A 23,618-nucleotide genomic window follows, 5' to 3' on the forward strand; every position below is an offset into this window, starting at 1 on the left:
TGCCACTGCACTTAGCTTGTTACATGAATTCTCAGAGCAGCATTACTCATAATGGCCCAAGGTATAAGCGAATCAAATGTCCATCAACTGGTGAATGGATGAACAAAATGTGGCAGAGTCACACAAATGAATATTACTCAGCCATTAAAAGGAACAAAGAACTACAACATTAATGAACCTTGAAAACATTGTAAGTGAAAGGAACCAGATACAAATGGCCACGTATAATATGATTCTATTTATAAGAAACAGAAAGGTAAAATCTGCAGAGACAGAAAGTAGATTAGTAGTTGCCTGGGGCTGCTGCTACGGACTCAACTGTGTCATCCTCACCCCCTTTCGCATCCTAAAGCCCTAATCCCAGTGTGACTGTATTTGGAGACAGGGCCCATAAGGAGGTAGTTCAGGATAAATGAGGTCATTAAAATAGAGCCCTGAGCCCATAGGGTTAGTGTTCTTAAAAGTTTGCTGAACAGCATCCTCCTCCCAACCACCTGCCATGAGAGGACAGTCAAAAGGCAGCCACCAGTGAGAACCCAGGAAGATGTCCTCTGCCAGAAGCTAACCTTGCCAGGCCCTGATCTGGGACTTTCCACACTCCAGAGCTGTGAGAAAGTAAGTTTCTAATGGTTAAGACACCCAGTGTGTGGCATTTTATTATAGCCGCAGCCTGAAATTACTAATACAGTTGGGAAAGATGGGAGGGGAAGTGATAGGCAATGGGTGTAAATCCCCCACCTCACTGCAATACTGGGGATTGAACTCAAGGCTTCCTACATAGTAGGCAGGGGTCCTACCGCTGATCTACACCCTCAGCCCTTTTTGGTTTTTATTTTGAGACAAGTCTTATTAAGTTCCCCAGGCTGGTCTCGAACTCATGATCCTCCTACCTGAACTTCCCATGTAGTTGGGATTACAGGCATGTGCCACTGTACTTAGCTCATTGTCCTAATCTTAAAATGTGCAAAAGATGAATCCACTGGACAAGCACTTTCTATACAATGAGTTCAAAGGGACAGGTCAACCTGGTTCTGTCAGAGTAGTCATCTTCTGCTTTAGGAGAGTCATAAGCATGGGCTTTTGTCACACGTCACCCTTACCACAAAGATAGGTTGGTTGTGATTTGGGAAAGAGCTTTGCATATAAAACTCAGAAAATCTTCGTATCCTTACACACAACTGGAAATTTACTTCTAGGGGGAGGACAGAGACTTATGTCCAGCTGATCTCATTATCTGACAGAAAAATGAGTGTTTTAAGGAGCAGGTATATCTGATCATCTCTGATCTTAGCCTAAAATTATAGCTGTCAGACACTAGGGATAGTGGGGATTGTTCTACTGGAGCTTCTGTGCCCTCACACAACCCATCTTCAGTGAATTGTTGACATGTAGGAAGGTGGGTGGTATTAGTAGATCTGCTTATTCATATGTGAAATCTCTTGATTTAAAAATATGACACGTAGCCCAAACATTTTCAAAACAATCTTCAGGGGAAATAAAACACATTTACAAATCAGATTCGGCCCCCTATGGACTCCCATTTTGCCTCATCCAATGTAAGTTAGACTGAAATGCCAGGCAGAGGAAGTAAAATATTCATTCATTTATTCCACAAATACTGGGTATTCTGCCCCACATCGGACACAGGGCTGGAGAAACAGTTTGTAACCAGAATCATGGAAAGAATTCTGTGATCAGCCCTTCTCCAATGAAGAAATGCAAATGTCAAATAAATATATAAAAAAATGTTCAACATCATTGGTCATTCAGGAAATGCAAATTAAAACAACCCCAAGATTCCATCTCACCCCAGAAATAATGGCTATCATCAAGAAATCAACCAATAACAAATGCTGGAGAGGCTGTGGGGAAAAAGAAACACTTCTCCACTGCTGGTGGGAGTGTAGACTCCTACAACCACTGTGGAAATCAGTGGTGAGTTTCCTCATAAAACTAGGATTAGCGGTCCCATTTGATCCAGCTATTCCCCTTCTGGATATTTTCCCAGAAGAATTGAAAACATCATACCACAGAGATATATGTCCACCCAAGTTTACAGCAGCACAATTTGTCATAGCTAGATCTTGGAAACAACCCAAATGCCCATCAACTGAGGAATGGATAAAAAAGATGTGGTATTTTTATACAATGGAGTATTACTCAGCTATAAAGAAGGATAAACTCGGGTTTTTTATAGGTAAATGGATGCAACTAGAGACTATATTCATAAGTGAAATAAATCAGACCCACAAGTGTAAACATCATATTGTCTCCTTAGTGTAAGAAACTGAAAGAGTAAATAAAATCTGAAAGGTACAATAGATGTTGTAAAAGGGAAAGAAACTGCTAGGGAACTCAGAACAGAAAGAAGGAAGGGAAAAAATATATGTATACACACACACAAGATAGCTAAGATAATTGTACTACTAATTTCTATTGGTTTATTGTAAGTCATAGTCATGCTTAATTTTTTTGGCCAATTTTGCATGCTTATGTCTAGTAAACTGAACAACTATCTTGAAGATAACAATATGCAATATAGCACCATTGCTGATTTCTGGTCATCTTGTTTTGAAATTCTGTATCATTTTTAATGTTTTTTCTTATTTTTATTTTCTTTAAAATAAAAAATAAGAAAAACGGGGGAAAAAAGAATTCTGTGACCAGAACATAGAAAGAATTAAGTTCATGAACCAAGGTACCACAGTGTATGGGTTTTTAATTAAGAGGTTTTTAAACTATAGAAACACACAGTTTAATATGCTCTTGGAATAATCATAGTGGAAAAAAATTAGGCAACATTTCCTATAGTTCCCTACTTCTAATTTTATAAATGGTGACTTCTTTCAGTAGTTAAACATTAAAGTTCAGATGTACAGCTTGGCGGGTCACCTCCATGCTCCGTGATCCAGTTGTCCAAAAGACAATGGAAACTTTGACAGACCCTTAACTGTGCTGTTCAGGATCTCACACCCCAAAGCAGATGCCAGTAAGGCTACATATCAAGTTCCTGAACAATTATCATTGCTATAGATAGTGAGGGCTATGTGAGCAGCCGTCCTGGCTAGAACCACTGTGAGTTTGTTCAAGGGTGTGTGTGTGTGTGTGTGTGTGTGTGTGTGCGCGTGCGCACACGCACAGTGCAGTGTATTAAAAGGACCACAGACTGCTAACAATTCAGAGTGACAAAGGCCTAAGAGATCAACTAGGTCAACTTTTTCATTTGGGGGAAAATGAGGCTTAGAAAGCTGAAGTCATAGCTGGATAGCCACTCAACCAGGAAGCCTGGTTTTATATACAGATGGTCCTGTATATAATTAGCATGCTCAAGATCAACACAGCTATCTTTAGACGGGTGGCTAATTGTACATAAAATATCCCTTGACCCAATTCTCCATAGTAACAAAAAATAAGTGATTTTATTGCTCTTCGCAAATAAGTCGGCTATGTCTAGGAGTAAGGAGATGCAAGACGTGCCTCTCTCGGGTTGGGCGGCAGGAGTGCTGGGGTCCTCTGCTGTGATGGGACCACGCCTATTTAGAAGAGATTGGAGCAGTGGTATGGCCTCTGTGTTGGATGCTGCCAGCATCCAGTGCCAGGGAGGAAAGAGGCCTTGCCCGAGGTCACGCGATGTCTGATCGCCCAGGACTAGCGACTTCCATCCCTTGGCAAATGTTCAGCCCTCCTGACTGCCTTCCTCTAGGAATAGATCCTGGAAACCAGATGTGGCCCGGCATGAGCCCCAGTCCTCTCCTGCTGAAGCCCAGCCTGTGTTCTTATCACACTAGTCTCTGTCTACACAAGGAGAAACTGAGGCATGGGGGCACAGACTGCTGTTCTGGGGAGAGTGAGATAGAGGTGGCTTAACATCTTCAAGCTTCCTCCTACCCCTGACTCTTCTCTCCTGTTTCAAACCATTCACTTCAAGCATCTGGGACACTTGCCCTCCTCTGATCCGTCTACCACAGCAGGGCGGCAGGGCCAGCCTACGCATGCCCCACAATCACGACATCTTCCTGAAGAGCCCCTTTCTCTCCAGACACAACTCCCCCACCCCCACCCCCACATGCCAAACACAGGCACTCTGGGCCCGCTGCTATGTTCACGTTCTCTCCAGGGCTGGCAAAACTCATCTTCGCTAGACTTCATGGGGCCCTGAGGCTGACATCCGACTGCAGCCTAAATTCCATACTGGTTTGTGGGGAGCTACTGGTGACAACAGCGTACTTTGTCTCTCTGTGGCATTTGTGGCACAAGGAAGACCAAGCCTTCCCTCCCCTGTTTTTCTCTCGCCCTGCTTTTCTGCACTATGCACTGGGAAAATGTTTCTTGTACCTGTGGTGCTGGGCACTGGGCTTCCTGAGACAACGGACGTGCAATCCCCGCTCCAGAGAACTCACAGCTGGGGAGGAGAGGTACGAACACATCTGGCACCTTACTCAGCCCTGGGTCTCCTGGTGCCCAGGGAGGAGATAGCAAAGGAGGAGAGGAGAGGACGTGTTACAGGGAAAGCAGAAGTGCAGCAAAGCAGGAGCCTGGGAGATGGTGGGGGCAACACTTACTGGGGCAGGAGTGATGGTCATTCTGAGGCTGCAGGGCTCTGACAAGTCTCCGCCCCTGGTCATCACCCTCTTTCAAACCCTTGTGTCTCCTGCTGGGACCATCAGAGCAGCCTCCTGGCTGGTCTCCCAGCCTCGGCCCTCTCCCCTCCACTTCCTTCCCTGCTAGTAGCCAGCCAGAGTTCAGCACAGTACATCGGCCCACGTCACTCCCCAACACGCTCAACAACTGCGAAGGCTGCAGAATCACGACCACACTCACCAGGCAGGCAGCAGAGAGCTCTTAAGGACTTGACCCCAACCTACCTCTGCCTGCCTCCCCTGCTCTCTTCCCTTCTTCAGCAGTCTGTCATAGCCCCACTGGTTCTTCCATGTTCCACAACCGCGCCCCCTCCTCACACACCGCCAAGCCTTTGCTCAGGCTGTGCTGTCTGCCTATAGTGCCCTCTGCCTACCTTTTCCTCTGCATTCATTTTTCCTTGGGTACCTGTCTGTTGGGCCTCTGCAGTTCTCACACATGGATCCAGTGATTCTCTTTCTAAACTGCCCAAGGCATCCTGCCAGCTTGTATATAACGGATATACTGTATCTCGTTCTGAAGAGACTGGGAGGCCCACCATCTAGCTGGGATATACCTTAGCCTTCTCTGAGTCCCAGCACCAAACACGGGGTGCTACGAACTTCCCACCGTCTCAGAGCACCGATGCTGCAGCTGGGAAAAGGCCAGTATGATCTGGACATCCTGCCTCCACATCATCCCTGCTGTTCTGAGCTATTTTCTGGCCACCAACTGTGGTGCCCAAGCAAGTCTGAGAGACGGAGCACATTATGAAAGGTGCCAGAGTGCAAGTGAGCAGGATGGGACCAGGCTCACTGATGGGGATTTGGCAAATGCCAAGCTGGAGAATAAGGCCCTTATAATGCTTTCTTCGGGGGCCTGGAACTGATTAAATTCCTGCCAACATGCTCTTACTCTACACCTGGGCTTTTGATACAGCAGAATATAAGGCCATTAAACTGACAAACCCAGAGTGATGGACTCCAAATAGACCTTGATATCAAGTCCCCCTTTCTTTGGTAATAAATGCACTCTCGCTGGCCTCGCAGGTAGGAAGTGCCCAGAGGGTGGAAAAAGCTAGGAATAGATTGAGGGGTGAGAAGACAGGGTTCAGACTTCATCTATAGTAATATCTTTTCTTTCTGAGGATGATTTGAACCAAATAAAGTAAAATGTTAACATTCGTTATATCTAGATGATAGGAACATAGGTATATTCTATTCTCTCTCTCTCTCTCTCTCTCTCTCTCTCTCTCTCTCTCTAGGGTTTTCTGAGAGGAGGTCTTGCTATGTAGTGCAGGCTGGCCTTGAACTCACTTATATAGCCCAGGCTGGCCTCAAACTCATGGTGATCCTCCTGCCTCAGCCTCCTGAATGCTGCCATCACAACTGGCTATTCAGTTGTCTTTACGTTTAAAATGTTCCCTGTTAAAAATGTTGAAATCAAAAGGAAAGGGGCTCAGTGCCCATAGAATAAGGCAGGTGCCAATAGAGGGGAGGAAGAGCAAGATTCCACAGGGACAGGTGTGGGGCTAGGGTTGCGGTTAGGATTAGGATTAGGAGAAATGGGAAGATTAGACCTGAGAAGTGAAGGGCCCCAGGTCTCAGGACCCTCAGCAGCAGAGGCAGAGGGAGGGGTGCTAGAGAAAGGGAGCAGAGTGCAGGTAGGGGTGTGGAGGTGTCAAGGGTTGGGTGGAGACATGCTGAGCCCTAGCCTGATTTGCTGAGCCCCACCGGGTCATCCACGGCTCTGTGTACCGCTGGCCAGCAGTGTTTCTAAGGATGAGTGCCTATTTTTAGAGGAGAGATTTATTTCTTTCCATCTCAACTGTTTACTTCTGTCCTGAGCTTGTGATTCCACCGGTTTGTGTTACAAGGAAGAACTACAGTCCCATGCACCAAACTTGGCGGCTTCCAGGATGGCCAGGAGATCCCTATGTCTAATGGGATCCCATCTGGGGTATGGTGTGGGGGGGAGTATGGGTTCTGTGGAGTCTGATGGGGCCCCATGCTCTGGCTGACCTGTTAGGAGACCATGGACAAATCCTTTCACTCCTCTCAGCTTCAGCCTTGTCATTGTTTTGATTTTTATCACTAAAAAGTAACAGGTACAGAACTGGTCTGAGGGTTCAGTGAGAGACATAAAGCACCAAGTGAATGACACACATCCAGGAAAGACTCCAGAAATCTGGGCCTCTCTGCCTATTCCTTGTCTGGCTGAGATGGTTTCTAAGCATCCTTGTAGCCCTAAGAGTCCATAGTTTTAGGTTTTCTCTTTCATCATTTCTTCTTGCAACTTGTGGCCCCTTGTTTTCAAAACCCTTGAAACATGGCCTAAGAAAGGCAGGGTCTGTCTGAATGTAGCCCATCACTTAATAGTTGTGTGATTCTTGGCACCCTTAGCCTACAATCTCATCTATAGAATGGCATGAGCCCCAGCCTATGAGGATCAATTTATAGGCTCATGGTGGAGAACATATGAGACGATGCCCATAAATTGCACAGCACAGCATGTGGCCTGAGAACATCTCAGTAGAGAATAACAGTTGTTATTACCTGGGCTTTGCAGAGAGTCTGATATTTCCCACTGTTGTTCCTGTGACTACATTGTGTCACAGATTCCCAGTGGCTGACTTTAAAATAAATTCTTAGGATCTGATTCCACTGTAAGGTTGAGATTACGCTCCTATCTTCTCTGCAAGCATGTGGATCCTTTTACTGAAAGCATTTAAAAAATATTTCCCCAAAGCCTCATTAAACAAGCAATATTTATAAAGTCTTTGTGTTGGTGGATTCTTAATTTCTTTTTGTTAAGGCTAATATTTATGATGAACATAACGTAACAACTTCAAAATCCAGTTGGACAGAAAACTAGTTTGCAGGCAATTCTAATCTGTTCTCTGGGGCCCTTCAGGGATGGGTTCCACACATGCTTACAGGAGTGTGGCTTAATTGCACAGACGACCTGGCTATGGCTGTCCAGGTACTCAGGTTGTATCCTGGACAGGTCAATTCCTTTCTCTAAGCCTGTTTCCCCATCTTAGAAATGGAGCTAAACCCAGAACCCTCTGAAAGGATTAAATAAGATAATCCATGTAGGGCTTTACCCAGTAAATGTTAGGTATCCACGGTTCACCTCCAGCACATTTTTTCTCACACTTCTCTGTGCATTGCCTGCATTGCCTGATTTCCCCCCTGCCTAGCACAAAGGCAGTCTGAATGGAGGAGCTGGCTCTGCTTCAGAGCTGCATCCACTTAACTCCAGAGAGAGGAGAAAGGGGAGCTCCTCCAGGGAATCAGTCAGCAGCAGAGACTTTTAGCACATGAAGCATTCCTTTCCCGCGGGAGTCCAAGGGCAACAATCTCATGATAAGCTCGAGTTCTTCCAGAGTGAAAGTTTTAGGGACTTTTTTTTTAAAAATGTGCACAAGTTTGGACTCTTCTGCTGCAAACAGAATTGTTTTCCAACCTCTCGTACTCCACTCTGTCACATGACCCGGGGCTTAACAATTGCATAACCAAAAAGTATCCCCTCTGAAGAGTTTGCTGAGTTCAGGTAAGAAGTCAGCCAGGAACAGCTTGGGATATCACACGTACAGCCGGAGGTATCCGGGACCAACTGGGCCAAGTGAGTGCATTGGACGGGCAGGGAAACAGGTCCAAAGAGGGAAAAGCAGAAGCCTAAGTCCAGAGCAGACAGCGTGGGACCTGGGCTTCGGCCTCAGGTTCCTTCAAGCAAGAGGTGATTTTTTCTGACAAAAGCTTCTAGAACCACAGACACAGAGCATCCCTATAGCCCTTCCTGAAGATGCCCATCAAGACTTCGAGCAGGGTGGCTATGACGTGACTCTAGAACCAGGCTGTGGCTGTAGCACTGCCTAGTTGTGGGATAAGTCACTCCACCCGCACCCTCACCTGTAGAATAGGGGTGACAAGAGTGCCTGCTTCATAGGATCGTAATGACAGTTATGTGAGTTATGTCTTCAAAGCACTGAGCACAGTGCCTGCGTGTCAAAAGTGCCATATCAGCAACTGGGGCACAAAAATAGATGCAGGAAGAGAGTGAAGTGAACAGAGGCCAGTGGCCCGGGCACAGGGTCCCGAGGCTCTGCACTGGTTCTGCTGGGTGAGTGTGAAGCAAGTCCTTTCCCCTCTCTAGCTGGGTTCCTGACTGGTCAGATGCGGGGAGGGGGCTGAACATTTACCGCCCGCTCCCCCTGCGCGATCTGCATACCTTCGGCCTCTCCCAGAGCTACAGTTTCAGAGCTGGGCCCATGTGGGCCGCTGGTGAAACTGGAGCTGGAATGTTGTGCTCCCAGGAAGAAGGGAGCCCCACTGGCTCTGGAAAGGCACGTACTGTTTTGCAAATCAGGTAACAGCTGATCTCAGTGAAGGGACCAATTGTGTGGCTGAGACAGAAAACCCACCGTGTCTCTGGTTTCTTTTCCTTGCCTTGAACTGGCAGAAAAAGGTCTTTGAGAACGTCACTTTGGAAACTCCAGGAGTTAAGAATCCCAGGTCTCAAATGGCTCCCTCCTGCCCTCAGACCCGTCCGCACAGTTGCTCCTCCCCTGCCAGAGGGGGCTTGCGCACGTTTTTTTGAATCCTGTGTGCAGTCTGACTCTCAAACACTGCCGTGTGACTCTAGGCCAGCTGGACAGCAACTGAAGACTCTGATGCCCTGTCCCTCCATGGGCACCAGCAGAGCAGCCTCTTTCTGCTCCTCCCCCGGGCAGCAGAGCTGCCTGTGTGTGAGGTACAGGGGCCTGGGAATTTGCTGCTGAGGGCATGGAGCCTGGTGTTTGGTGTGGGGACCCTGTGAGAGTTTAGGGATGAAACACAGCTCCCAGCTGGGACGTTCGCACAATCCTGAGTGGCCACACTCTCAGTGCGGAGGGGGCTCCCTCCTCCCTCTGAAACTGGGCTCTGATCCCTGTCACTACATGTCCATTTGCAACTACAGCCTCATCTAACCTGGCCCCGTCCAGGGGCTCAGGACAACTCCAATAGCACAAAAGGGCAGACCAGGCCAGCCTGAAGGGCCTGGGCCCCACACTGCTCTTCCTCCTCCTCTTTCTCTGCAGCATGGCAGGAAAGGGACGAGGCCTTTCCTCAGCTTCAGAAAAAGTGGTACACACAGCCAGCTGGGAAGGACATGGACACTTGGGCTCCCACGTGAACCCCTGCTATTTTCCCCCCTAATCCCTGGCACCTGTCAAGCCTCTCCCTTTGGTGCCAGGAGCAGCTCTGAAGACACCAAGCCCACACTGAGTCACTGCCCCTTGAGGGCTCCCAGACCACTGAGAAATGTCTAACTTCTGTCCGCTGTGCCTCCCTCCCATTGCTGAGCCCCACACCACTTTCCAGTTGCCTTTAACCTTGCTCAAAAATCTCAGAGATTCCTTCTCCCCAGGTATCTTCCCGACAGGGCAGCACTCATGGCCTGCTCTGCAGGACAACTTCACTGGGCCTGGAGTTCTTTCTTTGTTTGTTTTTCTTGACTTAGGAAATTCTCGGGCCTGCTTCCAACATCACCTGCCCCATGCAGCCTCCTCCCATAAGAAGCTGGGCTCTCTCTGAGCGAACTTGTCTGTTGCATTTAGGATGCACTTCCCCATACCCTGAGCTCCCACTGGGCAGCATCCCTGCCAAGCTTCCCTGCTGGGACCCAGCACAGGACCTGGGGCTGGGCAGGTACCTGAGCTATGTTTATAGAGTTTATTAGAAGCAGCCACATGTCCCTTTTGTTCTCACTTTTGTTTGTTCTTGTCATTCTATGCGACAGCAATAGAAAGAAAAATTAGAGCAGAATTATTTTGTAGCCAAAAAAAAGCAGATGCTTGATTGTTCCTTGTCTCTACTGCTTGTTTCCCTGAAACAGGCTAATAGGAAGAGGCGAGGCAGGGGAAGGAGGAGGGACCCACAGCTCTCTCCAGCAACGCCACCTTCCAGCAACTTGCATAGCCTTACCAGGAAACTGTTGCCTTCCACCTGAGCAGGGGAAGGTCAGGAAGAGCAAGACAAGGACTCACTGCTAGAAAGAGTTGTCATCCCACCAGTTCTCGGACCCAGCTCCTAAACAAGGGTTCTGAGATATCTGGAAAGAAGCCACTTCATCAAGTCTGGAAATAAGACCAGGTTGTAACCTAATGGAAGCTTAGTCCTGAAAGGGACAACTCCATCATTTCTTAGGTGGAACACCAAAGCTTAAGGAAGGATAGCAAATAAACCAAGGTCACACAGAGTCTCAGAGACAGGACCAGGGCTGGAAGTAGGACATTTAACTCCTAATCTTGTATTTTTTTCTGCTGATGTGTGCTCCCCGTGCCTTAGCAGTGATTATTTGTGGTCTGGTGAAATGCCCTGAAGAACTGTTTTCCCTGTGGATCACTGTCAGATGACAGTCAAGCCATGATTATTTCTTTAAAGGCATGAAATCTCCCATTTTTAATTCAAAAACTATCAAATGGAAATATACTGAATTCAGTAGCATTTACTGTCTCCTTCTCTGTGCCAGGCATGGATCTGGGAACCTGGGATGAAGACCTTTCTAATAGACCCCTGGTAATGTCTTCCTTGGTGTTGCTTGGGGCTCTAGCACTACTGGCCGAACAGCACACAACCCTGCTCTTGATGCTGGGTATTTTGACTGCAGAGGCAAACCCTGAGCATTAAACTTTGTAAATGCAATGATAAAACATGAAATGCAATGATAAAACATCAAAGACTAGACCTTTCTTTCTCAAATGGTGAATTCTACTATCCAGAAGCAATGTCCTCGACAGAACAGTGGAGTAGCCTTTTGAGGGCTCAGTCACAGCACCAGCTAGGCAGTACCCTGCAGGGCTGTGGCAATCTCTAGAAGGCTGCATGTGCCCCGAATCAGGGGCCAGTGTGTGGTGCTGTTTTTCCCATGGCCAGGACTCACAAGTCCAAAAATGCAGGTTGGAAATGGGAGCGGCAGTATGCACCATTACTCCTGGTGACCACTAGCGCAGTTACTGCTTCCAGTTCCCTTCTCTGCTTGTCTAGAAGTCTTAGTTCCAAACAAGGAATGCTTTCTTTTACAGGAGGCCCAGTGACTTTGCCAAATAGGAAATTAAGGCTGTTACCTGGCCACTTGGGTAATACATCCCTCCGAATCAACAGGCAGGAAGGGAGTCACCATCTGGCGGGGCTCACTGACCCTGACTACCTAGGGCAACGTAGACTGTTCTCTGCGACAGAGGTAAAGAAGACTGTGTTTGGAATTCAGAGGCTCCTGTCGGGTGTCTCTGGTGTCATGAGGTCCTGTGATTAAGGCCAATGGAAAACAATATACCCAATCTAGGCAAAGTTATTAAAGGTCCAGATCCTTTTATCCTTTCAAATAAAAGTTTAGGTCACTGTACCAGGTACAGAGCCACAACTAGCTGAGGAGCTTGCTGAAGACAAAGGAAATACAGAATTAATAGTGGAGAAAGAGAGTTATAAATACCAGCTATCTCCACTTGACCAGTTATAGAAATAAAAGCTATCATGGTTGTCATGAAAATTTCCTCTTTGTTTTATGAACATGCTTATGTATACACATGTATAATGTGCCTAGCAAATATCTTCGTGTTTGTGTGTGTAAAATACCTTTGAGTTTTCTTCTTGTTCCCCTATCATGTAGCATAAGCTATCCTGACGTTATATCACAGTACTTCAGTATTGTTAACTTTCCATCATAGTGTTTAAGAAGCAGCATATTGAGAAGAATAAACACCATTCAAAGATTTTACCTCCCTTTCTGGGAAAGGGGCTGGTGTGTTTTCTGTCATACACAGGATGGCTGTATCATGTTGGCAGAATAATGATCTTGTCACTGCCTTTATTTGGAAATTAACTCTGGTTTGAAGAAACAGATATGGTTGGTAAGAGGCAGACTTGTGATGGTTAATTTTATGAGTCAACTTGACTGGATCACAGGTTCCTGGACATTTGGTCAAACATTATTTTGGTTGTATCTGTGAGGGTTTTTGTGGATGAGATTAATATGTGAATCTGTAGACTGAATAAAGCAGATGGCCTCTAATGGGGGTGGGCCCCATCCAATCTGTTCAAGGCCTTAATAGAACAAAAACACTGACCCTTCATGGGTGGGGTGTTTCCCTACTGCCTGGCTGCCTTCAGTTGAGACATGGGTGGTTTTTTGCCCCTGTTTTTGGGCTCCAACTGAAACACTGGCTTTTCCTATGTCTTCAGCTTACCAGTTTTATGATTAGACCGCTACATCATCAGATCCCCTGGTCTCCAGCTTGCCAACTGCAGACCTTTGGACTTGTCAGCCTCCAAAATCATATATATATATTTCTTTCCTACCATTCTATTGGTTCTGTTCTTCTGGAGAGCTGTAATACAACACTTTAAAAAAATCTCTACAAAGACAAAGTTATTCAGTATCATTGGCAGGAAGAAGGCAGTGGCAGCCTTGGCAGGGTACCCTCCCCCACCCCGGGTGGTAATGGTGCTGCCCTGCTCCTGTGACCACATGTTCCCCCTTAGCACCCACTCACATCAGGGTCCAACTCATCCAGCTCATTTTCCAGAGTCCTGAGCTCTTCTTCTGTGAGGGCTCCCAGGATTTCATCTTCATCCAGGTCACGGTACTTCTCTAGCTCTCGTCTGTAGGACATTGTGGAAGGACTTATCTTTGTCTTCTGAGTTTCTGTGCTGATCGATGACCTACCAAGAAGAGAATGATCTTAGAATGGCCCTCCTCAGATTTGTTCTCAAGCAAAAGGGTGCTTGTTATTCACATGGTGACCTGGACATGCTTTACAAATTGCCAGAATGATAATTCCTACAGTGGGATTGTACATCAAGGTAGACTAATTCTATAAAAAAAAGTCCTTAGGGCATGTGCTTTGATGAATTGTGGCTGGCTGTAATGGGCATGACTATGAATTATGAGTAAACTAGTGAGGGTCCACACCTTTCAAAACAGCTCACGCATCCTTCTCCCACTGGGCTTTCCATGGGTAGGGTCCAGGTTTGTATTAGCTCCCTCTCCCCAGGCCCCAACCCTAGGCTGTGTGCACCACAGAAAGTTTCTCATTAACATGAAACCAATTCCTTTGCTGTCTTATCACCAGCTCTGAGGAGGTTCAGGCTCTTCTCCTCTTGGAGAACATGAGCTTGTGCACAGTCTCTATGACCTCTGTGTGTGTCCTTCCTTACACATCTTTCCTTCTACCTGACCTGGGCCACCAGCCTTTCCTTAAATACTGCAGAGTGGAATGTAACACTGTGAATAGAATCAGTGCAATGGGTTGAATTGTGTTTCCTCCCTATATTGACATTCTAACTCCCAGTGCTTTAGTATCCTGGTACCACAATGCAAATAAGAATGTAACTTTAACTGGAAATAAATCCTACAGGGTCACTGCAGATGTAATTAAGTTTAGATGAGGTCATACTGGAGTAGGATGGGCCCCTAATGCAATATAACTGGTGTCCTCAGAGAAAGGGGAAATTTGGACACAAGCATGCACACAAGAATGCTATGTGATGATGCAGACAGAGGTCAGGATGATGTTGCTATGAGCCAGGGAATGCCAAAGACTGTCAGCAACCTGCCAGAACCTGGAAAAGAAGCCATGAACTAATTCTTCCTCATGGCCTTCAGAAGGAAATAACTCTGCTAACACCTTGATCTTGAACTTCTACCCTCCAGAACTGTGAGACAAATTTCAATTGTTTGACCCACTCAATTTGTGGTATTTTGTTACAGTCAGACTAACATACTTATATAACCAGTATTACCTTCTTCGTGGCAGTTTTTTTAGACCTGCATGCAAACAAGCAAGCCAGCCCATGGCTCATCTGTGAAATGACTAATGGACTGTTTCACAGTACAGAAAAATGAAAACTAAGAAAAGACAACTGACCAATTTAAAGCCTTTAATTTGTTAGAAACAATTAAAGTAATCTAAAATAAGTTAAAACCAAAGTTCATTAAACTAACAGAATAACTCTACTTCAGAAAGCTGAGAGTGGATTTTACTAATGTAAGTCTAAGGAGAGGCGCATTTGTAGGAGAAATCTGAATATGTGCAAGCTGGCTTGATAAGGACGAGTTACTTCTCAAGTACAGAAACCCCAGTACCATCCTCTTCTCTAAGTATGGCTTGGCTTGGTCTTATATCTTCCTTTTACCAGACCTAAAGAATACAGTGTTTGTACCATAAACGCACACCCTTTGATTCACTTCCATTTACTTCCAAAGAAAGCATAACCAGCTGACAATGGTCTGGTACAGATGAAAAACCTTCATGAGGCGCCTTGGAAAACAACCTAATTTGGTGTTCCTTAAGTGAAACTAGGAAAGAGAGAGGATCCATCATCTTCATCCTAGGGTCAAGATGGATTCTAATGAAGGGCTCAGAGGCTTCCAGGACCCACTGACAGGGACATCTAGGGTAGTCTCCAAACTACTGTCTCTTAAATGGGCTGCAAAATACAAGAGTTTGGTGCTTGCTACAGTTTGGATATACTTTGTTCCCCAAAGGTTGCTGTGCTGGAAACTTCACCCTCAGTGTAGTGGTGCTGTGATGGTATAACTTTTCAGAGGTGAGACCTGGTGAGAAGTAATTAGGTCACCGGAGGTGCTAAACTCTGGAAGGATTCATGCTGGTCTTGTGGAATGAATTAGTTTTTGCAGAGGGAATTGTTATAAAAAAAAAAAAAAAAAGCAAGACTAGCCCTCTCTGCTCTCCAGCTTCCTGTATTTCCATGCAAGTTCTCTGTATATATATTCCTACCATGAAGCCATCTGCCATGTTGTGATGTAGCTAGGAGGGCCCTCACCAGAGGCCCAACAGATGGGGCTGCCTGACCTTGGATTTTTAACTTCCAAAACTGTGAGCTAAATAAACCTCTTAGAAAATGGACTTAAACAGGCTTTAGGTTCTACCAAGCTACACAACACTTGGGACCACAGGATTTGAAAAGTGGTGTTTTGCTGTGCAACTATGCAATGGATGTTTCTGAGAGGAATAGGTTGCAAGCAGAATTCCTCAATCTTTTTGACAAAACACCATGTCTAAGATGCTGCTCCCAAAATTGGAATCTCTTGAAACAAAGTTTGGAAAACACAGCCATACAGCCACCTCTGGGTCACACCAGGCAGCAACTCAAAACCACACAGAAAGGGACACTGAATGGATGGGACCAGCCAGGGCACAGTTCTGGGGAAGCCAGACAGCTTTGGAATCCTGGGAGCTGCTCACACTTCTTATCTTTGCCAGCGGACTCACTTTCTAGATGATTTGCAATTAAATCTTAGAAAAAGATAAAATCATAGACAAACCTTGGAGCTCTGACAAGTAAGGACAAGGGAATGCGAAGAAGTAAATCCATATCAAATCCAGCTTGGACAGAAGAAGCTGGAGAAGGAGCCAAAGAGAGAGAGAAGTAGGTGGCAACTCTAGGGCTTGCTGAAATGGGGGTGTGGGGACCAGGCGGCCACCCCCAGAAATGCCACCCTGAGAGGGGCAGTCATCCAATTTCCTGAAGAAGTCTCCTCTTATCACATGCAGGAAAGTTAATATATCACTTATGCATTCCCAGGTGCTGTCAAATTTTTAAAATGTCTATTTTATAGGATTTTAAAAACTCCTTGTAGTGTCAAATGTCCTGTGAATATTACAGAGTGATGAAGCATGACATTAAATAAGCTGAGAAGAACTAAGAACTCCTAAGGTAAACTCTAAAGCTGTCAGCTTCAAGCCACACTCATCCAGCTGGCTCACAGGGGCAGCTTCTACACAGAAGTGCTGTGGTCAGTGTTCTAGGGAACTGGAGGTGGGGAAGGGATAGGGCAGAAAAGAGATGAAACCAGCTTGCTAACAGAGCCTACTGCAAATGCGATCTTACAGTAGAGGAGATTGTACTATACAACTGTTCACACAAGGCCTCTGGTTCCTAATAAGAGAGGTGTCAGGGATACAGCACAGGCCTAAGATTTCCAAGACTTCGGTGGAAGGCTAGTTGTGATGGTAATTCCTCAGATGACACTTGCTAAATTCCTTTTTTCTTCTGAGCCTCCACTTATTCATCTGTAAAATGACAGATTTGGATTGCGTGGCTGGTTTTTAAACCATGTCCAAAGAAGATCTCTGTGAAGGTTTCCCCAAACTCCTGAAGGGACTTAAGGGGTAAATGAAAGGCTCACCTTTGATTTTACCTAATTTTTTTTAATTCTCTATAAGATTTTCCCTGAGGAGAGGATTCTACTGCTCAAATAAGTTGAAAATCACTGGACTGCCTTTCTTGTCTGTGTAGAGAGAGCGTAGCAGTGGTCACCCCATAGGATGTTACAAGGACTGAGTGTTAACAAGCCATGGGGGAGCAGCCTGGGTGCATATGGGCTCAGTGCACGACAGCTATTCTAGTGAAGCTGCTGCTGCTGCTGGAGGGTCTACTGCTCCTCCACTTTCCCTCACACATACACTGTCATCAGACTGTAAGGCCTCTCCGGGAGGACTATGTCTTATATGTCTTCAGGTTTCCAGGGCCTAGACCTGTGCCTGGCCCAAAGGTGCCATCTGAGGAACAGGGCATGAACACACCTGGGTTCTGGCCTGCCACCCCTGAAACCCTGGACAAGCCCTTTCTTCTGATTCTGTTTATTCCTGTCTATTTTTAAATTTTTTATTAGCATATTCACCATGGGGTATTGGTTTATGCGCATATTACGTCTCGATCCTCTTACTTATCCATCTTTAACATGGCAAGATTGGATCAAGCCTTGGAGGGGTGGAGAGCTGGGAATCCCAGAGTGGAGGGACAGCAGGAAGGAGGTGATCGAGCCGCTGGGGCTCCCAGCATGGCCCTCCCGAAGCAGAACAGCTCCTCTGTTACCCACAGTCAAATAAATTTAAAACACACTCACAAATTTAAGTCTTCTAAATCTTGTGTCTATCTTACACTTATAACCTATCCAGCCGACCTTGCTTCTCCATGGCAAAAGCCTCAAGTCTCTGTTAAACATCAAAAAATAGAATTTACAAGCTGTGCCAGGAAGTAAAACTCGGCAGGCTGGACAGTAAATATTAGTGTGCCAAGGTCCGAGGCCATCTATTAGGAAAGTTGCAGAGGTTTTCTGGAGTCCAGAGTGCTCTTGTACATCTCTCACAGGAAGTAGAGGGGTCACTTCTGCCAGTGGCTCCTCCAGCATTTGCCTGTGTGGGGACACTTGGCAAGGAGGCAACCAGGCGGCATCCATCTTGATTTATGGATTGTATTTCCCCAGGTTCAGGAAGAGCTGAGTCACAAGTTTAAGTGAATAATTTCCAGTTATACCACCTTCTTATTTCAGCCAAGGAACATCTTGAAGATGGGCAAAGAAAGATCAGTTTACAGAATTAATCCTTCATACACCGTTTCCTCATGTATTTATCCTTTTTCTTTTTTCTGAGAGATTCTTTGGTTAAAGGGATATTATGTCATGATCCCTCATCACTAATGTTTACCCCTCTCCTGAATATATCTCTCTCCTTAGCTTCAGGAACACAAGAGCACCTGTAATGTCCCCTGTTCCTCACAAGAGAGCTGTTTCCCTGCCGCTCTCCTTCAAAGGGCACCGCTCAGGCAGCCATAATTTGTATCATATGATACTCCCTCACCCTCTCAGCTCCCAGCTCATTGGACAGAATGGATGCCTGTCTCAAGGGCAGTCAATTGATTGGCAAGCCAATGACTTACGGCCTGGGGGCAGGGCAGGGGCATGGAAATTGGGCAGAGAAGCCCCTTTATTTCTTGGTGGTGTTAGACAGCACAAAAAGTCCCATCAGATGTTACAAGCCATCTATGTACTACTGCTGGTTCAAGGCATCGGGAATGTGTTAAATGACAGAAATGTGTTGGCTTCCTGTTCCAGAGCCTGGAAGTCTAAAATCCAGGCAGTGTTCACAGGGAGCTCCTTCTGAGGACTCAGAGAGGATCTGTTTCAGCACTCTGTCCTTGTGTTGACTGCTACAAGCGTTCCATAGCTTGTAGATGACATTTTCCCTGTGTCTTCATTGTCTTTCCTCTATATATCTATGTTAAATTTCCTTTTTATAAGAACATGAGTCATACTGGACTAGGGATGCTATAAGGACCTTATTTCTTACATGATCATTTGCAGTAACTTTATTTCCAAATATGATCACTTTTACAGGTACATTTGGAGGGGGTCACAACCCGACCCCTAACATCACTGATTTGGGTCATGGGGGGAAGTGAGAAGTGAAGAGAAGAGAGACAGTTCATACAGTCTGAGAGAAATGGAGAAGCTGGCATCTCCACAGGCCCTGGTCCCTCAGGCCTCACGGCCATGGCTGAAGCTGGATTCCCATGAAATCCCTGTACCCGCAAGATCCTCACAAGGTTAAGGGTCTCTCCCCAGACCCCTCACTGTACTGAGGCACCTTGAATGGGTCCCTGCTCCTGGAAGCCAAACAAGAAGGAGAACTCACACTCTTGGCTTTTCTCCTACTTTCTGACCTCTCTTCCTAAGTCTCCTGGAGAAGCCCGGTTCCTCTGTGCTCTTCTTATCTGTGTGGGGTCTGTCAGTGACACGATGGTGACTCACGGAGGGGTTTCTTTCTGAGTCCTGGCTCTTTGCTGGGCACTTCTTCTTGGAGTGCCTCAGGCTGCCCATGGCCAGCCCTAAGTGCAGGCCATGCCACCATCTCCTCAGTAAGGTGTCGGGGTTGGGATCCACAATGTTCCCCAAAAGGCTTATTGTGTTGAAGGATTGATAATTTATGGACTTTGGGCAGTGACTGGATCACGAGGGCTCTAACTGCAGTGCTGCTGAGTTCATAGCTGAATGGGCTGTGGAGAGGGGGCCTCACTGGAGGAAGTAGGACCCTAGGGATATGCTTTTGAAGGGCAGACCTTGTCTGTTTCTCTCTCTCTTTCTCTGTGTCTCTGTCTTTCTCTCTGTCCTTCTCTCCCTCTCTCTCCTTTCTGCTTGCCACGAGGTGAGCAGCTTCCCTCCACCATGCCTTTCCACCATGATGTTTCAACCTAAAAGAAATGGACCCATCAGACCGTGGGTGGAAACTGTGAGCCAAAATAAGCCCCTCCTCCTTTCAGTTGCTTTTCTCAGGTATTTTGTCAGCAAAAAACCCTAACTGGCACACCTGACTTCTGGCACCTCTGCCACCTGTCAGCTACCCAGGCCACCACCTGGAGGTTAGCCTAGATCCCCTCCTCCCATCCCCAACTCTGTCAATCCCTACGCCTGACAACCCTCTCTCTTTATCATTATAGTTTCTTCTTACACTGTACTAAAATACACATCACATAAAATTTATCACATTAACCATGCATGTTGTGTAGTTCTGTGGTGTTAAGTACGTTTTTGGGTTGTGCTACCACCACCATCCATTTCCAGAATTCTTTTATCTTCCACCACTGAAACTCTGCACCCATTACGTACTAACTCCCAGGACCTGTCTGTTCTGCCTGGGTTACCCTCCTTCTTCTTTCTGTCTCTAGCGGCTTGATTACTCTATGTAGCTTACAGGAGTAGAATCACACAGTGGTTGTTTTGCGGCTGGAATCCGGTCTTTAACTCCCTTTTATCTGTCCCGCCTCTCTCTCCTCACAGTACTTGCCCTTCATTACCTACATTATCACCATGGCCCCGTCCTCAGCTTCAGATGGCCTACCTTCCCGACCACACTCAACTCAACCTTCAAATTATCTTGGTGAACATCATTCTCATGTTGCTCCCAAGCTCAAACTACCGGCAACAGCTCCCACTGACAGAGAGAAAACTCCTGCTCATGGTTTGAGGCCATCATGACTGGTGGAGGCCATCATGACCAGGCCTCCCCAGCTTCTAATCCCCTCCACAGGCCTATTCTCTTTGGGCTATACAGTTTACCTGTCCCTGAACACTCACGAAATTTTAGTTCTAGTTCAAGCTCATGCTGTTCTGCAGCCCGGAATGTCCCACTTCCATGCCCTCTAACACTTATAAAGCCCTCAAAACACATTTCTTCTCCACAGGCTCTGGTCATCGCTCTGACACAGGCTCTGTGCTTGCCCTGCCAGTGGAGGGTACTCTGACTCCCATGTCTCTCTGTGCCCCGGCCAGGTAAGGGCAGCAGTCACATGGGTCATCACATCACAGCCTGTGCTGGCTCAGGAAGGGTGTGCTCACCATGGGCTGAACTTAGTTGTCAGGGAAACAGACTCTCTGGGGGCAGAGTGGACCAGTGGGCCCTACCCTAGGTCTGTGATGGACAGGAAAGAGTCAGCTGGCACTCACCTGGATGTGGAAGACTGGTTGACAAGTGGGTCATGGAAGTTTAGAGGGAGTTTAGCTTCTTCAGCATTTAGAGTTGAAATCAAAGTAATAAAATGGCATGATAATTATGCCAGTAATGACACCTCTGATGGGCAGGGACTTTACCAGCTTATTAAAACCTACCATTTTTATTTAGACCTGATTTTCATGTTCCTGGCCACGCTATCACCTGTGTTGGGGTCCATAGGGAAGACAGAAGGGGAGAGGCAGGGAGCAGTAGCCAGATGACAGAACCAAGCTTTCCCAGCCAGCAAGTCCAAATTCCAGGCCTTCTTGCCCCGCCGAAGGAGCCCTGCTGATGGTGACCCAGCTTCTTACTTTGCCTTGCAAATAAAGGTTCTTCCAGACAAGACTGCCCGTAGAATTTTCTGGGACTCATGCAAAATAAAGTCATGGGGCCCTTTGTTTAAAGGGAAATTAAAAAGTACTATTAAAAGTACCAAAATAATAAGGTTTTTCCTGTCTTCTGGATTGTTTTTAATTTATTATTTAATGATCCACACAGGTGGCTTGGGTTTCGACTCAGAACTTGCACAAAAAAGCCCCTGGCTGCCAATGTCCCTCTCTTGCCATGGGCACCATCCCCTGGTTGGAGAGGTAGGGGAGGAGAAGTGAACAGAGGCACTTCCTCTGCCCACTGGCTGTTGCCCGAATACAATCCTTCACCCACCCCAATCCAGGTCCCAAATGTCCTGGCCAGAGGTTGCAATGTCATCCCTTTGAGCACTGCCACCTCTGGGCTAAGACACTGGGGACCCAGATCAGGGGGGATGAGAAGCTTGCCCTGAAGCAGTTTTCAGCAGAATACCCAGTAGTAGAGGAGGCAGAGGGCCCCAGGGGCCTGTGCAGCAATGGACAGGGCCTTCGAGGCCAGAGGCAGGGGGACTGGAATCCAGGAAGCAAAGAGGCAGCAGGCGTTAGGCTCCACATGAGCTGAAGTCCTAAGCCCTGTCATGCTCCATTATCCAGTGGCTTCCACTTAAAATTACAAATTCAAAGAGAAAATTAGTAAGAATTTTAAGCAGTAACTGAAGAGCATTGGACCAAGCCCAAAGCCCCTCTGAGAGCAGGGTTCTGTGTACCTACACAGGTGTGTAACCCTTCCCAGCCCCATTCCCGGGACATACTCCCTGAATGCTCTGGGCCACTTGCCCTCTTTTCACTCATGCTAGGCCTTTTCCTCCCTAGTAACTTCTAAGCCCACTGCAATCTCCAGCCCCTTCGGTCATTAGAACTTGCAGCCATTGTGCAGTGTGAGAAGGAGCGCTGGAACAGGAAGCAGGGGGCCTGGACGCCAGTCCCCACTTGGGTTGAGGAATGGTTGTAGGATCTTGAGCCAGTTGCTTCACTTCTCTGGATCTCAGTTTCTATGGCCTAATTCGCTGAGTATTTACTGACCATCCACTATGTGCGGAGCATTCGGGGCTTTTGTAGGAGAGACAGAAAGTAGAGTCTTTAGCTCTCAGGAAGCTTATAATTAAATTGGGGAGAGAAGACTCACATGGAGATCCCTGGGGGACATCACACATGCTATTTCTTCATGCAGCGTCCTCGGAGGAGGGGGTGCTGTGTTGTGCCACCAGCCCCTTGTTACAGATGAGGCCTCATCTTGCGCTTGCCTGGTTACAGAGCAGAGTGTAAACTGGGCCGAGTAGGCTCCGACTAAAATCCCTGGCTGTGTCTCACTGACTGGTAGCCTCGGGCCTTTAAGAGCTGTGGATTCTTTTGCACAGTGAAAGCACGATATGTGCTGTGTATTCTGTGGAGGGGAAAATGAGAGACTGGAAACAGCTCAGATTGCCGGGTTCTTTACCCATCCTCTAGTCCCCTGCTGTCTCGGGACCAGCAGCCCCAGATGGTGGACATGGCCAAGCCGCCAGGAGGAAGGTGTAGGTCTCCAGTGACCACCTACCCAACATCCCGAAAGCCAAGGTGAGGGTTGCTTTAATAAAAGTGGAGTGGCCAAATGCAAATTAAAACCCCTCTGAGATTCCATCTTACTCCAGAAAGAATGGCTGTCACCAAGAAATCAAATAATGAATGCTGGTGAGGCTGTGAAGAAAAATGAACCTTCTACATTGGTGGTGGGAACATAAGCTAGTACCACCACTATGGAAATCAGCATACAGATTCTTCCTAAAACTAAAACTAGAACTTCCATTCAATCCAGCTATTTCCCTCCTAGGTATCTTCCAGAAAGAATTAAACACATCATATCACAGTGATACATGCATACCTACGTTTATAGCACAATTCATAATAGCTAAATCTTGGAAGCAGCGTATATGCCCATCAACAGATGAATGGATAAAGCAAATGTGGTATTCATACACAATGGAGTAGTACTTTTCCATAAAGAATAAACCTGAATCATCTGTGGGAAAATGGATGCACCCTGAAACCATAATGTTAAGTGAAATAAACCAGACACACAAGTTTAAATATCACATGGTTTCTGTTATATGACAAACCCAAAGTATAAATAAAGAGCAAAATAAAGGAAATAGGGAGATAGATCTTTTGCAAATGGAAGAGGGACCAAGAGATGGAGGGAGGGGAGGGGAGGGGGTGAAAAAAGAATAAAAATGTGCTGTTCACCTGTACAAATCCCCATGAGAAATGTAATCACTTGTACGACAAACATGTTCTTTTTTTTTTTTTTTTTTTTTTTT

General features: G+C 46.5%; 1 protein-coding gene across 1 annotated transcript in view; it reads right to left on the reverse strand.

The window, feature by feature from the left end:
* The window catches only part of Tmod1 (tropomodulin 1), a 74,117-nt gene that overhangs the window by 40,544 nt on the left and 9,955 nt on the right, over nt 1-23,618 (reverse strand). The window contains exon 2 of the mRNA XM_005382850.2: nt 13,154-13,322. Within this exon, the coding sequence (XP_005382907.1) occupies nt 13,154-13,273 (120 nt within the window). The 5' untranslated portion in view covers nt 13,274-13,322. The remainder of the gene's footprint in view (nt 1-13,153; nt 13,323-23,618) is intronic.

This window comes from Chinchilla lanigera, unplaced genomic scaffold (genome assembly GCF_000276665.1).
Source record: "Chinchilla lanigera isolate Chin_1 unplaced genomic scaffold, ChiLan1.0 scaffold00018, whole genome shotgun sequence".
NCBI lineage: Eukaryota > Metazoa > Chordata > Mammalia > Rodentia > Chinchillidae > Chinchilla > Chinchilla lanigera.